This window comes from Phragmites australis, chromosome 1, assembly GCF_958298935.1.
Source record: "Phragmites australis chromosome 1, lpPhrAust1.1, whole genome shotgun sequence".
In the NCBI taxonomy this organism is placed as follows: Eukaryota; Viridiplantae; Streptophyta; class Magnoliopsida; order Poales; family Poaceae; genus Phragmites; species Phragmites australis.
Window position 1 is genome coordinate 7539706 of NC_084921.1, and position 14352 is coordinate 7554057.

The 14352-nt window shown below is 41.3% G+C and overlaps 1 protein-coding gene across 5 annotated transcripts; it reads right to left on the reverse strand.

Annotated features, from left to right (window-relative positions):
- Window positions 1-1340: 1340 nt before the first annotated feature.
- LOC133900955 (uncharacterized) lies at window positions 1341-3752 on the reverse strand. 5 transcript variants are annotated; one of them, XM_062342400.1, is made up of 4 exons: window positions 3539-3752; window positions 2622-2685; window positions 1930-2117; window positions 1341-1743 (listed from the first exon to the last, which is right to left on the reverse strand). In XM_062342400.1, exons 3-4 carry the CDS (start codon window positions 2075-2077, stop codon window positions 1589-1591), a joined length of 303 nt encoding a protein of 100 aa, XP_062198384.1. In that variant the 5' UTR covers window positions 2078-2117; window positions 2622-2685; window positions 3539-3752; the 3' UTR covers window positions 1341-1588. The 5 variants fall into 5 exon arrangements, with proteins under 5 accessions (XP_062198384.1, XP_062198439.1, XP_062198328.1 ...); XM_062342455.1 differs by having other exon boundaries at window positions 1930-2120; XM_062342344.1 differs by lacking the exon at window positions 2622-2685 and having other exon boundaries at window positions 1930-2120.
- Window positions 3753-14352: the final 10600 nt, after the last annotated feature.

Genomic DNA, 14352 nt, shown 5'->3' on the forward strand with positions numbered 1-14352 from the left:
GTGTTGTCTTCAAGTGCTCAATGGATCATCCGGTGTGCACAAATACCCACACACCGGACCATCCGGTGAGTGTATTTTTCTCTGAACTTTGACAAAACTATACCAACTCTATTACCTTCAATTTTGGTTAGTCACGATTATAATTGCAACATATAAACAAACCTATGCAATTAAAACATCATCAAACCAAAGCAACACTTTACCAATCACTCATTACATGTAAATCAAGCCTCATTTCAACTTAGTTTCTCAATAACAAACCTGCACATATTACATCATGTTGCTGTTGAACATGAGCAAAGAAGATTTAATAATTAATAATTAAGGATTTATGAGAAATACGATGTATCATGAAGATAAATCATCGCGTACACGTGTCCTATTCTACACAGAAACCATCATCAGATTAGAAAGAAGTCCTCCATATATTCAAAAGTACTACAATCCAGAAAGAATACATTCAAAATATGGTACGTCTCCTCGACCCGACTATATAAGAAAATATTCAAAAGTAATACAATCCAGCAATGTTCCACTTAGAGACTCTAAATACAGCGTATTTCCTTGACCTAGAGGGAGAGGTATGTCCAGAGAGAAGATCGATTGAGCCAAGAGAAGAAAAAAAGAGGAAGAAAAGAACAAAAAAGGAAAAGCTAGTAGTCTGATAAGCAATAAGAAGCAAGACTAGTCGGATAGAAACATAAACAATTCATTAAGATTCACAGTAAATTTGAGCCACGATATTCATCTGAAAATAGCTTCAGGATTTAGAACACGAGAGAACTCGACCAGATACTTAGGAATAAATCCAGACACACCCCATTATAATTATCTTTTCCTATGATTAATCAAGACAAACATGACGTATGGCTAATATCCTAAAGGAGACTTCAATCAGTATAAAATTTTATATGATCTTCGATACTACCGTTAAAGACTATGTATATATATTTTAAATAAGTATTTAAATAATTGATTTTATCGATCATCGATAACTCGTTGCACACAAGTAAAAAATGCTAGTCCCATGAATATTTGGTGGTCTGCTCTGTCCCTTGATAATCGGGATGCACATTTTTGGAAGCGCAGCAAAGGTGCAGTATATCTATTTTTTTTAGCACACATGACAAATCGTGATGTGAGGCACAAAATTACATTATGCTGTAAGAAAAAAACAACCAGACATACGAGGAATAGAAAATTACCTCCAAAACGACAATGCTCCAAGGATAAATAGAACTATCAAACATTTGCTGCACCCTTGCTGCGCTTCAGAGTAATTTTTCTAACTTATCAAAGTCACTGTCAGGTTAAGTAATAACTCATTGTTCACAGTGTGGTTCCTCAATTTCAGTAATACATTACTTCAACTGGCAAGCATATACCAGAAATCAACGTTGATCATAAAGACCCAGCTCATAATTTCGGAGATAAATATATCATCCGTGGTAGCCAGTAAGACAAACATAATGGAGAGTAGGCCTTCAGGGCAGGCTACATCACGCATAAGTATCTTCCAGAGACTACCAGGATGCACGAATAAAAACTTGCATAGGTCTCTGTAGACTAACACTAAATGTCGATTATGCTATTCAGGCTTGAATTCAGGTTTGTCATAAGCTGCTATGTTCTGAGGTTCACATTCCGGGCTGAAGAGACGCACAAGTAGGGCTGATGTTGCGCTCATTGAGACTGCTCCGCATGACGCCCACCTGAGACTCCTTGGAACCGTTATTCTCGGACCTACAGAATAAACACAGGGTCAGCAAAATGGTTTGAGTTCTGAGTTGATCCGAAGCACTTGCACTTGAAACAAATAAGGCAAGCTCAATAACTACTGCTGGTAAGGTTTATAGAATTATACAAAAAAAAAAAAAAAAAAAAAAAAAAAAACTAGAAGAGGATAACTGGGTGGCTAGGAACAGTGACCATAGTGAAGGCGGCAGAGCACCCAGAAAGCAAGGGCACCACCAACAGAGAAGATGCCAGCAGTCTGCCGCATCAACCGGGAGCAGGGCTTTGACTCTGGCCGCATCACCTCCCCTTCCGACCATCCCAGTGCTCGTCGAAGTGCCATCACAATCCTTAACTTCTTTGATGATGGAGACTATGCTGGTCTGCTAGAGTTGATAAGAGGTTCAGCTGTTCGGATTTCAGAGCGATGCAAATATTCCTAGTAACATATGGTATTCCCTTCCGTTTACAAATAAACGAAGAGTAAGGAAAAGCTAAAAGTAAACCTGATCAAAGAGTAAGGAACAAGAGCAGTCTGATTGGATAAACACACATAAACTTATACGTTTATTAACCATATATCCATCTTGCTGAACACTTGAACTGAGAAAATTCCACAACAGCCAAACAATTAACAATCTTAGTATCAAATCTCCTTTGTGATTCTAGAAAAAAATGTGCCTACTAAAAATTGTGTATGGTAATCTTTTATATCTTTGCCATATAAAGACAGTGAAATTTGCATTGTCCCAGGGCTTCATATTCAAGAGAATTTGATTTGTTGCCTAGTCTACAGAAGATCACTCAGATGACTGTCTGTGATAAAGAAAGAATGTATGAATGAGAACCACCCCATCTGTAATAGATTCAGAAAAGCAGCATGTTACCTCCTCACTGTGCTAGGTATCAGACCGCAACAATAGGATACAATGCAGTGAGGTAGACAGACAACTGAACAAAACAAAAAATAGTATGAGCACCGTAGTAAGAAATTGGTAATCGTAGGTGAGTAGCACAATGACTAGCTGTAAAACTGCATATAAGTGATGTATGATGTAGATCTAATCCTCGTCTCAGTGCATATTTATCCTACAGCAATATGCAAATCGGGATCAACTACTGGGGTGTGTTGTGCATCCCACTGTTACCCTCACATATTGGACATGAACCTACACGAGCAAGGAGCCACCTTCACGTTTACCCCACGATTCACGATCCTATGAGCGCTGGCAATCAATTAGTGGGCATTTTGCACAGTAGACTAACAGGAATCCGCTCCATTCCAAACGACAAGAGAAAAACTTTGAAGTATGCACACTTGCAGCACAAGCAATTGAGCAAACCTAGTTCACTACTTCTACCACCTCCCTTAATAGAGGAATAAAACCTAGCTTACTCGAAAAATCCGAGGAAAAAAAACCAATTCCCCATAAGCTCGTCCAAGAAGCGTCACGCACCAGTGTCGTTCGACATATTGCCACAGCAAGCACCAGTACAGCAACGCTGACAGCTTACTGAACATACCAAGATCAAAATCGACACTAGACGAAGACTTCCTTATCTTAGCCGCACAGAATCGAGCATATCAAGACCTGCGCTAGCTACCCGGACCAGAAGGTTGACTGGCAAAAGGTGTTCGCCGCATCGCCCCAGCCGCCCAGCAGGCAATGATCCCTCGCAGGGGAGGACCACAGTGTCTGGATGTTTGTTTACGACTGAAATCTCAAGAGCACGGCAAGAAGACCGAAGAAATCTGCCACTATGTGAAGGGACTGGCTTCGGGTGCAGAGGTTAGGTTACGTACCGCCGCCTCTGCCGGGGCCGGCGTGGTTTTCTTGCGCGCCGAGTGGCCCTCTACCTGGACTGGAACCCCAAGCGGCCAAGCCTCAGAGCAGGGGAGGGGAGGGATCTTTCCTTCACGCACGGGCGGCGCAGTCCGCGGATGCCGCGAGGCGACGACGATGGCGTTGGAGGAGCGGGGAGGGGAGTGGACCAGGAGGGAGGAGAGGAGCCGTCGGCTGGTCACGAGTTGGTGGGCCGCCTGTGGTTGGGTTGGTTGGTGCGCGTGGACTGGAAGAGTCCAGCCCAGAGTGCACGGCCCTCTAGGAGGAGCCGAGGGAGGCTAGTGGGTTGCACTTGCAGGCCGGAACCCAAGTTGTACCGCGGGCACGACCTGGAGCCGGGAAATCCCTATACATCGGTCGACAGAATTGGACCCTCAGCCCGGTCAGCATCAAGATTCGTGTGAAACCAAACTGAATGACTGTGATGTTCCATCTCCTCCCTCCAGCGAGTTAGGGTTAGGGGTTAGGTTCAAGGGTGAGGTCCCTCTCTCCCAGCTATAGAAGCTCGGAAGTAGGTTGTCACGGCAAGGAGATGGAGGACGATGAGGGGTAGGGCTGGGGTGATGTGAAGATATGGATTAGTTGACAGAGGAGGAGGGGTGGGGGCAAAGGCGCTACGAAGGCACAACCCTGAATGAAGAGGAAAACATGCAAAACTGGCTCGTGGGCTAACCACTCACTGCCTTAGTGGGATTTTGTGGCCTGACCGATCTAAGAAACAGAATTTATCAACCGATGTATAAGACGCCTCGTGTAGACGCACAGGCTCATCCAATCATATAATATGCACTTAAGAACTAAATGATAGCTCAGTTGGCAAGTCCACCGCAATGCAATTGAATATTTGATGTTGTTGCTCACCACACCGCACGATTTAATTCTTAGGTGGGTTACGCCATATATTCTGGCAAGCTCTAGGTACACATAGTGAGATTGCACCTACTCGCGCACTGGATAGCGATGAGGCTCTCCAATCTCTTACTAATGTGTTAGTTATGTGTATCCTCGATATCCCGCTTAAAAAAAATGGCTAGAAATTCCATATCTTGTTTTTTTCTGAATTTTATAACCATTTGTGGGTATCTAAACCGATTCAAAGGAAAAATGTTCAACTATAAAGTTGTAGGTATCATCGATAGGTACAATTTTTATATAAAGATCATCTACATTTGATATAATATAAAAAAGTTATTTCCTCTGATTGCAAATATAGGTCGTTTTAGACTTATGCACAAGGATTAAGAAACTACATCAAATGACCTTGTTATCCTTTATTTATTCTGCATTGGAAAAGATAACTTATTGATTTATGATAGTGATAGCATTTATTAAATAAGAATAAAAAGGAATAAAAGAGAAAAAAGTGTATAGAAATTTGAGAATGACTTATATTTAAAGAATAGTTGAGAAGGCTAAAACGACCTACATTTATAATAAGAGAGAGTATGATTTTTCTTTCAATATCATCTGCGGGACACATGATTTTTGGTATTATTTTTACAAATATCGGTCCGTATTTTTTGTAAATAGATGTCTATTTGTATAAATATCAGATTTTTAGTATTATTTTTCTAATTTTTAATAAAATAATATTATTTTTTTAAAATCAGTTTTACCGCTGCATGTCATTCGCCTTTTCCTCTTTGCTGTGGAAGTGGGAAGCTAGCTGGCAACTGTGCATCGATCTGAACGGTCATGCATGCCTGTAGCAGAAGCACAGGCGGCACTGTTTTACATCTTGAGAAGTCACGTTATCACAACTGTTAACGGGGCCGGTTTGTCGTCAACCACGGACACGTTATCAGCTCAAGCCTCGCTCGGTCCCACGTACTACGCATCCGGCTACACAAAAGGTACAGGCTAACCACTAGAAGAATCACTACTCTAGAAGAGTCCACATATATCTCTTTTATACTGCCATTTAAAAATATCGCTTCTACTTCATGTTTAATACCAATCAATAGTACTAGCGGTTTTTAAAAATGTGTCAATAATCGGTAGTGATAATATTTATTTTAATCGGTTCGTATTTAAAATTGACATTGATAAATATTTTTCATTACTAGTTTAAAAAAACGTGCATAAAAAGACATGTATTTAATAACCAATACTAATAATATTTATTCCAATCAGTTCGTATTACAAACTGACAACGATAAATATTTATCACTACTGATTTTTAAAAGACGTGCATAAAAGATATACCTTTAATAACCGTTAGTGTTAATATTAATCACTGTCGATTCGTGTTTCAAACCGACAGTGATAATATTAATCACTACGGTTTCGTATTCCCAACCGACACTAATAATTTTTTTTTTATAAATTGAACCCATCTCATTCCGTCATACCTATCTCTCATTTCGCTCTCCCCTAAGCCGCTCTCGAGGGTAGTCGCGCTTGAAGTAGAGTGGTGGGCACTAGCCATCTCCACTACGATCGTCTCTACTCCTCATGCCCGACTTCAACACCACTCACACGAGCTTCTCATCATAGCCACAGTTCACCGAGCTCGATGTTCGCCGTGGTCGCCGTCTCCTAAGCCAACGCGTGCCTTCTCCGTCTCCTCGTTCCTCTCCCCGTGGTCTCGTCTCACCATCTCCTCATCTCCTCTCACCATCTCCGAGCAGGCAGCCACCTCGCGTACGTTCGCCGAGCCCGCCATCTTCCAAGCCAAAGCGCGGCTGTGTGCCTTCTTCATCTCCTTTCTTCACGTCTTCACTGCGCGAATATTATGTGAACATGATTGTGACAATTTCAAGCTAAGTTTCAAACTAAGTTTGGGTTTTAAAGATTGTGCTTATGTCATTCATTTATACTTACTATAGTCACTCTCTCAGATAGTAAATTCAGTCGGCTAGAGCGTAAGATGTTTTACGGATAGCACAAGGTTGCTATATCAGGAGTTCTTTGACGTGGAACGTTTGAAGAGCTCTTGTACAGTAGATTTGTAATATCTGTTTTTATTTTTAGATTTATGTATAAAATATTTTATCACGAATATTTGATATAGAGTTTCTGTCTTAACTCAAGGCAAATCTTCACGTTAAAGAGTTTATGGAAGAATTTTTGGGATTATTATTGTTGGTTTATACCTTTGAACTGACAGTGATAATAGTTATCATTATCAATTTATATTATAAAATAATAGCTGCGGTTCAATGCTTAAACTAGTAGCGATACCTATTATCAGTATCGGTTTATAAGTCAGCAGCAATAATTTTAAATGAGTACCCTTGTTTTAAAAACTGATAATAATGATAAATTTAAATCGATAGTGATAATTTTTTGGAGTAACGACTGCATGCATTAGCAAACCGCTGGGTCAGCTCGCCATACATCACAATCGCATGCATGAACGAAATGACGAGAAGCTCTGCATCAGCCGAGATGGATGCCAGCGATGACACTGATTTGGTGCCGGATCTCGTCCTTTTTGGGTGAGCCGACCCGGCCAGTCCCCCGGCTGAGGCGGGGGCCGTACCGCAGCGTCAGCCCAAAACGCGGGCGGCACGGTGTGCACCCTCCCGACTCCCCAGCCATGGATGCATGTGCTCATGTGCATCAACTTGGAGACCAGCTCCATATTACGCCAGTAATAGTAATCCGCATGACGGTCCTACGTCGTACTGCCAAAGATAAAGATGCAAAGCTACTAGACATATACTAGTTTGTTATACTTAGCGAGATGATACTGTAGTACGATACTACTGATAGACAATACTAGCTAGTAGCGCTACACGCTGGAAAACAGGGTGTTCACAGAAGGAAGTTGTCGACGACCGTAAAATCAATTATACAAATACTTATTTAACATAGAAAAATCTCATCGTCAAATTATATAAATATTTATTTAGAGAAGAGAACACAAGATTTTATATAGGTTCAGATATTATTTAAGATAATAATCTTACGTCATATTTTATTTTGATTAACTTTGAGAAAAAATAAATTACAATGAGAATGCGTCTAGATGTAATTCTAAGGATAATAATTCTATGTTTTATTTCGCTTTGATTAATCTCATGATGGTTATAAAACCTGGTTGAATAACACGTGTACTGTGGTGATCTATATATACTGTGTGTCTAATAAATTCTTAATTATTTAATTATTAATTCCTCGTTGTGGTCCTGGACTGGCTCCAGTTTAGTGGTGGCCACATCTCTGCAGGCACTTGTTTACTTAGGTCTTTTAGTTGGACGATGATCAGCAGATCTTACCTCGTCAACTTCCTCCTCCTTCATCATCTTCCCGTAGAAACACAACTTACTACCAGTATGCCGAGAGCACTATATATATGTTTTCAGTTTTCTTTTTATTTTTGACGTACGACTGAAGCAACAATTCTTGATTCCCGCTTGTCGCATGCGTATTATTTGTTCCGTTGCGGAAAAGCAGACCGCTAACCTATTAGCTAGTCAAGCCGAAGCCCCATTCCTTCAATTTCTGATTTCTGCAGAAACAACCCCCTCCCCCTCCCTTCTCTTAGCTACCGCTGTCCGCCAAGTGAGCACAAACGTCGATATGGGACCGGCGAAGAGGATCAGATCGAGAAGGATTCCAGGACTACCACTCCGACACTGCCTTGCGCTACCCATCGTCATGTACCTAATGTGGCTGTGCCTCCATGGAGACGCTAATCTGCTAGCAGTTGCGGATCCAGTGCGCCGTCCAAGCGTGGCCGCAGAGGCGCGCATGGGCACTCGGCCAATACCTTCATCCGGAGGCACATCGTCGTCTTCAACCGCCAGGTTCGCCAACAACAAGCGGCGGATCCCAAGCTGCCCCGACGCTCTTCACAACAGGTAATAGGGTCGAGCTCTGGACCGAGGTGGCAACAGCAGCTCACTAGTGTGTGTGATTGTGTTTTGTTTAGTTTTAAGACATGTCTTACCAGCTATCTAGCGAAGAACAATGTGCAAATGGATTAAGGTGGTGCAGTGTGCTACATGCGGATGCTATTTTGTTGAGCATTGCAGTATGCAAGTGGTCACCGGCATGAAATTACATACCCCCGCTAGCTTGCTTCAAATTATACAGGTTCTTAGAGGACTTATAATAATCATATATAAATGAATTATCCATCGGATATATTGTAGCTCATTTGATATTGAATGCATGTCTCTTATAAAACTGAGATGTCAATTTCAAATGCTGGATCTCCATAGTGTAACTTTGTTCACTAATGAATTTCTATTGCAATATATTTAAGCAAAACCCAGTAAAACTATAATGCTATGAAAGTATTATTATGCATTTATTTATAGGGCAATGGAGATTTTTACAGCTTTAGAAGAGCCCTTTCCGCAGTAAAAAAAATTGCAAAACAAAGTATATCAAGGGCGGGATCCACCATGTTAATTAGATATGGTTTTCAGCGCCGGTTATGGCCACGTACTGTATGCTCACGTGTAGAAGACCAACGCATATTTTGGATGTTTCTCTTAAATCGAGCGTCACTCAACTGAGCGTCTGAGTTCAATGTCCTTTCATTGGAGTAATGAATCGACAGAATGATCAGAAATTTCAGGGGCGAGCTGGCACCTGCAGGATGGTCAAGCCCGAATTTTACCAATTCCCAAATATGTATCCCATAGTAGCTGTAACGGCCGGCAGGGGACGACGGTTTTGGGGAGGTAGAGCATGTTCATACGCCGTCTTCACGCGCCGCGTACACACGGGCGGAACAGCACCAGAACGTGCGCGCGCCGGGGGGCGGTGGAGCCGTTGAGCCACTGCGTCCAGTGGAGGGGGCAGCCGCGACGGTCGGCGTGCGTGTGCAGGCTGCTGCAGGGTGCTACCCCAACAACTCCAAGCTCGCAAACCCTAGCCACGATCGAGATCGCGCGCGTGGGCGGGCGCGGGAGGGTGGTAGCCTGGTAGGAGGCGGGCGACACCTCAGATGGACCGAGGCAGTGCTGATTTCGGCACGCGCCCGCGGCAGCCCAAGTGAAAAAACGGTTGCATGCATCCAAGGCTGTGCGGTGTGTCGGCCCATGGTGTGATTGTTTCCACAGATTATTATTCTTGGGCCATACACAATGCGTACGGCCCATGTGTGTGGCGATGTACGTTATTCATCTGTCCCGGCTGCGTTTGGTTGAGCGTTACTATAACTATAACATCTCGAGGTGAATGCTTTAGATTTACGGTATACACATATATTTTTAGTAAAAAAATCTGAATATGAGCATTTTTTTATATTTTTGATTTTTTATATCTGAACTTGCAACACTTATCTGTGACCTATTTTAATAGATGTCAAAAAATAGAGGAAGTATTTGATAAAAAACTCTATCTATTTGTTTGCCTCTTGAATGTAGGTATGTAAGTAATTTTGTGAAAAATCGTAAGCAACTTAGAATGGATCTATGAGTAATTTAAGAAACATGTTAAGTTAATTCAGATCGGGTGTTCAACAATTTTAAAAACAAATTAAAACCGTTCAAAGCAAATATCAGATCGAGTTACTACATATTTTTATTAAAAAAATGAGAACAAAGTTCATGAAAAAAAAAGTGAAAACCAACCCTTAAAGAAAAGTATTAATCATTTAAAATTTTGAGTGGTAATTTTGTTCCTATGTGCAAGCAAACTTATACTATTCGGAATATAAAATTTCTTCATACTCAGGAGCAATTTTGCTGCAAGCAAATTTATACAATTCAGAAACACAAATTGGGTCAAACACACAAACAATTTTGTATACTTTCATAAGCAAGTTTTACAAATATTATAAAATTAACAAGCAAATCGGTTTGAATACTACAAACAACTTAATGCATTCTCATCACCAAATCTATTCCGAATGCCTGGTTTTGGCACCAGGTACTGTTGGTGTTGGCATGCAGCTGGTGTTGACACCTCTTCTCTCGATTCATCACGGTGATTGCCACTAGGGCAAAATCAACAGTACCACTCACAGCATGCCAACACCTGATCGCCCGTGGCGTCTGAAGTGCACCAAACAACACATTATTCTATACTGGAGGCACCCCCGACGAGTGCCTGGTGTCATATGCACTGTCCTCGAAGGACCGCAAAGGTCACTTTGTCTGAATTAGTATCAAACATACCAACTAGAGAAGGTAAATAGCATCACATAAAAAATTATTAAAGGAGATATATTATTAGTGATAATTTTTTAATATGTGTTATTAGTGTACTATTAGTGATGAATCTAATATCGAACCGTCACTAATATATGGCTTGGGCTAAGACCCGTCACTAATGAGGATTCATTAGTGTGACGACGAGTGTATGGCCCGTCACTAAAGATATTAGTGACGAGTCATATAAAAATCCGTCACTAATAATTCAGTCATTAGTGACAGATATATGGAGCACACGTCACTAAATATAACCTACTCATTAGTGATATATCGTTATGAGATCAGTCACTAATATTAAAGTAATTAATGACGGATTGTAGTTGTTACCGTCACTAATGATTGACTCATTAGTGACGAGTGTCTTTATCACCTGTCACTAATTTCTCTCTCGACCATTCTCATCTCCGCTCACGTCCGCTTGCGTCCTCCTCCCGCCGCCACCACCCTTCGCACCTCACCGCTGACGCTGATGCCATCCTTCACCCTCTACCACATTCCGACGTACGCTGCCGCCCCTCTATGGATCAAGATAGTGGCAGGGGTCGTTGTCGTCGCCATGCCGTACTTGGATGGATCCCGACAACTCCTCCATCGGCTCATGCATCCGGCGTACACTACCCTCCAGATGTTCCCCACCAACGCTCCTCCACCGGTCACGATCGAGACCGATCATAGTAACCTCTTTAGTGACGGATGTCCTTATAGCCCGTCACTAAATGTAGCCTTGACGACTCCCTACCAGGACCACTTATTAGTGACCGGTTGTTATGAAACCAACTACTAATGGCTCACTCATTAGTGACAATTGTCCTTATAACCTATCACTAATGAGTGTCGTTTACTGTTATTTTATTCACTGAGCAGCACGACCAGATAGTGTTTGTCCGCCGTGGCTGCTCGGCAAAGGGGCAATTTTTTTGGCAATTCTGTTGAGGCCAAATCGAATCTTGGTGATTTAAAGTTGGCGTCTGTCTCTGGCCTTTGAAGGTTTAGGTCATCCCTCTCCTCCTCTTGCTCATATATGTATGGTGGATTCTAGGGTTTAAGTTAAAATCAATAATTTTGCTCATTCTCTTAGATTTTGATATATGTGGATTGTCCCCCTTAGTGTATATGCGTAACCTACGTCTCCCATTCAGGGGTATTTGATTATAAATATGATTTGAAAACTCGTCATATTTATAAGAAGATGCTTCCGAATTGTCCACGTACTTTGGACAGTTTAAGGATATGTGGTCTGAGTAGTAGGTTTCTATACTCTTGTATGGTTCTAGAGAGAATTTTGGTGGCGTCTCCCTGTTGTTCTCTAGATACACACCCTCTCGGCTCGTTGTCGTAATGTGTATTTGAAGAACAACGGGGAGGTGCTGTCGGAATTTCCTCTAGAATCGTATAAGAGCATGGAAACCTACTCGTGCCATATATCCTCAAATGGGATTAGGACCTATCTTTAAATATTAGAAATTAGCTAGTATCCTTCGCCATAGATAACATGTATCATATTTGGATATTAATTGTTGCCTTTAATATCACTAGAATATATGTACACACTTAATTTAGTTAAATTGAGTTAGAATTTTTATACTATTCTACCTTCTCTGTCGTTTCTATTCAGAATTAATATTTTTTTAATTTGTAGATGGTGGACCAAAGTTGGATATACCTTGATTGCTGCACTTGTAACGAGTACATAAGTGTGGTGAAGTATTTCTTGATTGTCGCGGTGGCGGATATGGAAGGTCGGGGTAAAACGACAATTTACTGTTCATGCTATGATTGCGAGAATGAGAAGAAGTTCCCAAAAACTGACAATGTGTACGATCACTTGTTAAGGAGTGAATCTAAAGAGAGGTATCACGTTTGGAACAAACACGACAAGGAAGGCCTTAATGAAGGGGAAATAGATTAGGTCCTCTCGGACGTTAGTACGGATCAAGGACTCCTACCAGCCAGTGATATGGATGATTACCTCAGGGACGCAAACATATTAGGATTCAATGATGACTATGTGGATTTCATGGAGAATGTGGACCTAATGGTGTGTGATGCTGAGGGACATGTTAAGTATAGTGATGGTGAGTTTGCTAAATTCTAGGAATTGGTGCGAGACTCAAGACACAATTTTATCCTAGTTGTAAGGAGAAATACACGCTGTTGTTTACGGTGCTTACATTCTGCAATTGAAGGTAACCCATCGTTAGTCTGGTAGGAGTTTTAAAATATTGTTGAATCTGCTAAAGGATATGCTACTAGATGGGAACAAGGTGCCCAAGACCATCTACGGCACGAAGAAGATAGTTTGCCCTTTGAGATTGGAGGTAGAAAAAATACATGCATGTAAGGAGGATTGTTTCCTGTTTCATGGAGAGTATGCAGACCTGGAAAATGACAGTGGCGACGTGGAGAAAGGCAGCAAGAGGAAAGGGTCTCCTAGAAAGATGATGTGGTATTTTTCTGTAATTCCTAGTTTAAAGCGTTTATTCTAGAACAAAAAGAAGTCCTAATTGTTGTGGTGACACAATGAGGGTCGTAAGAACGACGCAATAATACGGCACCCCGCAGATTTAGCTCAATGGTGAACCATTCATTTCACATTTGGGTGGTTCGCTGAAGAATTAAGAAATATTATATTTGCTATGAGCACAAATAATATGAATCTATTCGGTAACATGAGTACCTCACATAGCACCTGGCCTATTGTACTGTCTATCTACAACCTTCCACCTTGGCTTTATAAAAAGTGAAAAAAAAATTATGTTGTCAACCTTAATTCTTGGTCTGAGACAACCTAGCAACGGCATCGATGTGTATCTCAGGCCTTTGGTGGATGATCTTAAAGCACTCTGGTCTGAAGGCATTAGGGTTTGGGATCAATACAAGCGAGAATACTTCACCCTACATGCCATATTGTTCATCACCATCAATGATTTGTCAGCACTTCGTAACTTGTCAGGGCAAAGTAAAAGAAAAAGTGAAGCTTACCCTAATTCTTAGATGACACTGGGAGTATATGGTTGAACGAGTCAAAGAAAATAATGTACATGTGGTATCTACGTTTCCTTCTAAGGAACCACCGGTACCAGAAAATGAAGTCTCAGTTTGACGGCATAAGGGAGAAAGCGTCACCTCCAAGGTATTTCAACGGGCAAGATGTCTATGATAAGGTTAAGGATATTAATGTTGTCCTTGGCAAGCGAAAACGATCCTCCATGAGTGATGAAAATAGAATGTGGAACGAGAAATCAATTCTCTAGGATCTTTATTATTTGGAAATACTTAGATGTTCGTCACTGTATTGACCTCATGCACATAGAGAAGAATATATGTGATAGTCTCCTCCGTACAATTCTCAACATGAAGAGGAAAACAAAAGATCATGAAAACGCACGAGCTAACCTTGAAGAAATGGGCTTAAGGCCAGAGCTTCATGTCAAGGATGCGGATAAAGAAAAATTCCTACCCCCATCTTGCATCACCCTATCTAAGGAGAAAAAAGAATCTTGCGAGTTCTTGCACAGTGTGAAAGTTTCCTCCAGTTACTCATTCAATATTAGAAGACTTGTTTCAGTGAAAGAGCTAAAAATAGTTGCCGGCATGAAAACTCATGATTGCTATGTGATGTTGACGCATATGGTTGTGGTTAGAATTAGAAACATGTT

Bases quoted from the DNA above. Each gene is read 5' to 3' on its own strand.
- LOC133900955 (XM_062342344.1), bottom strand. From the start codon at position 2,077: ATGGCACTTCGACGAGCACTGGGATGGTCGGAAGGGGAGGTGATGCGG. The intron at 1,744-1,929 runs GTCACTGTTCCT...TTTATTCTGTAG, and splicing joins GCTCTGCCGCCTTCACTATG to GTCCGAGAATAACGGTTCCA.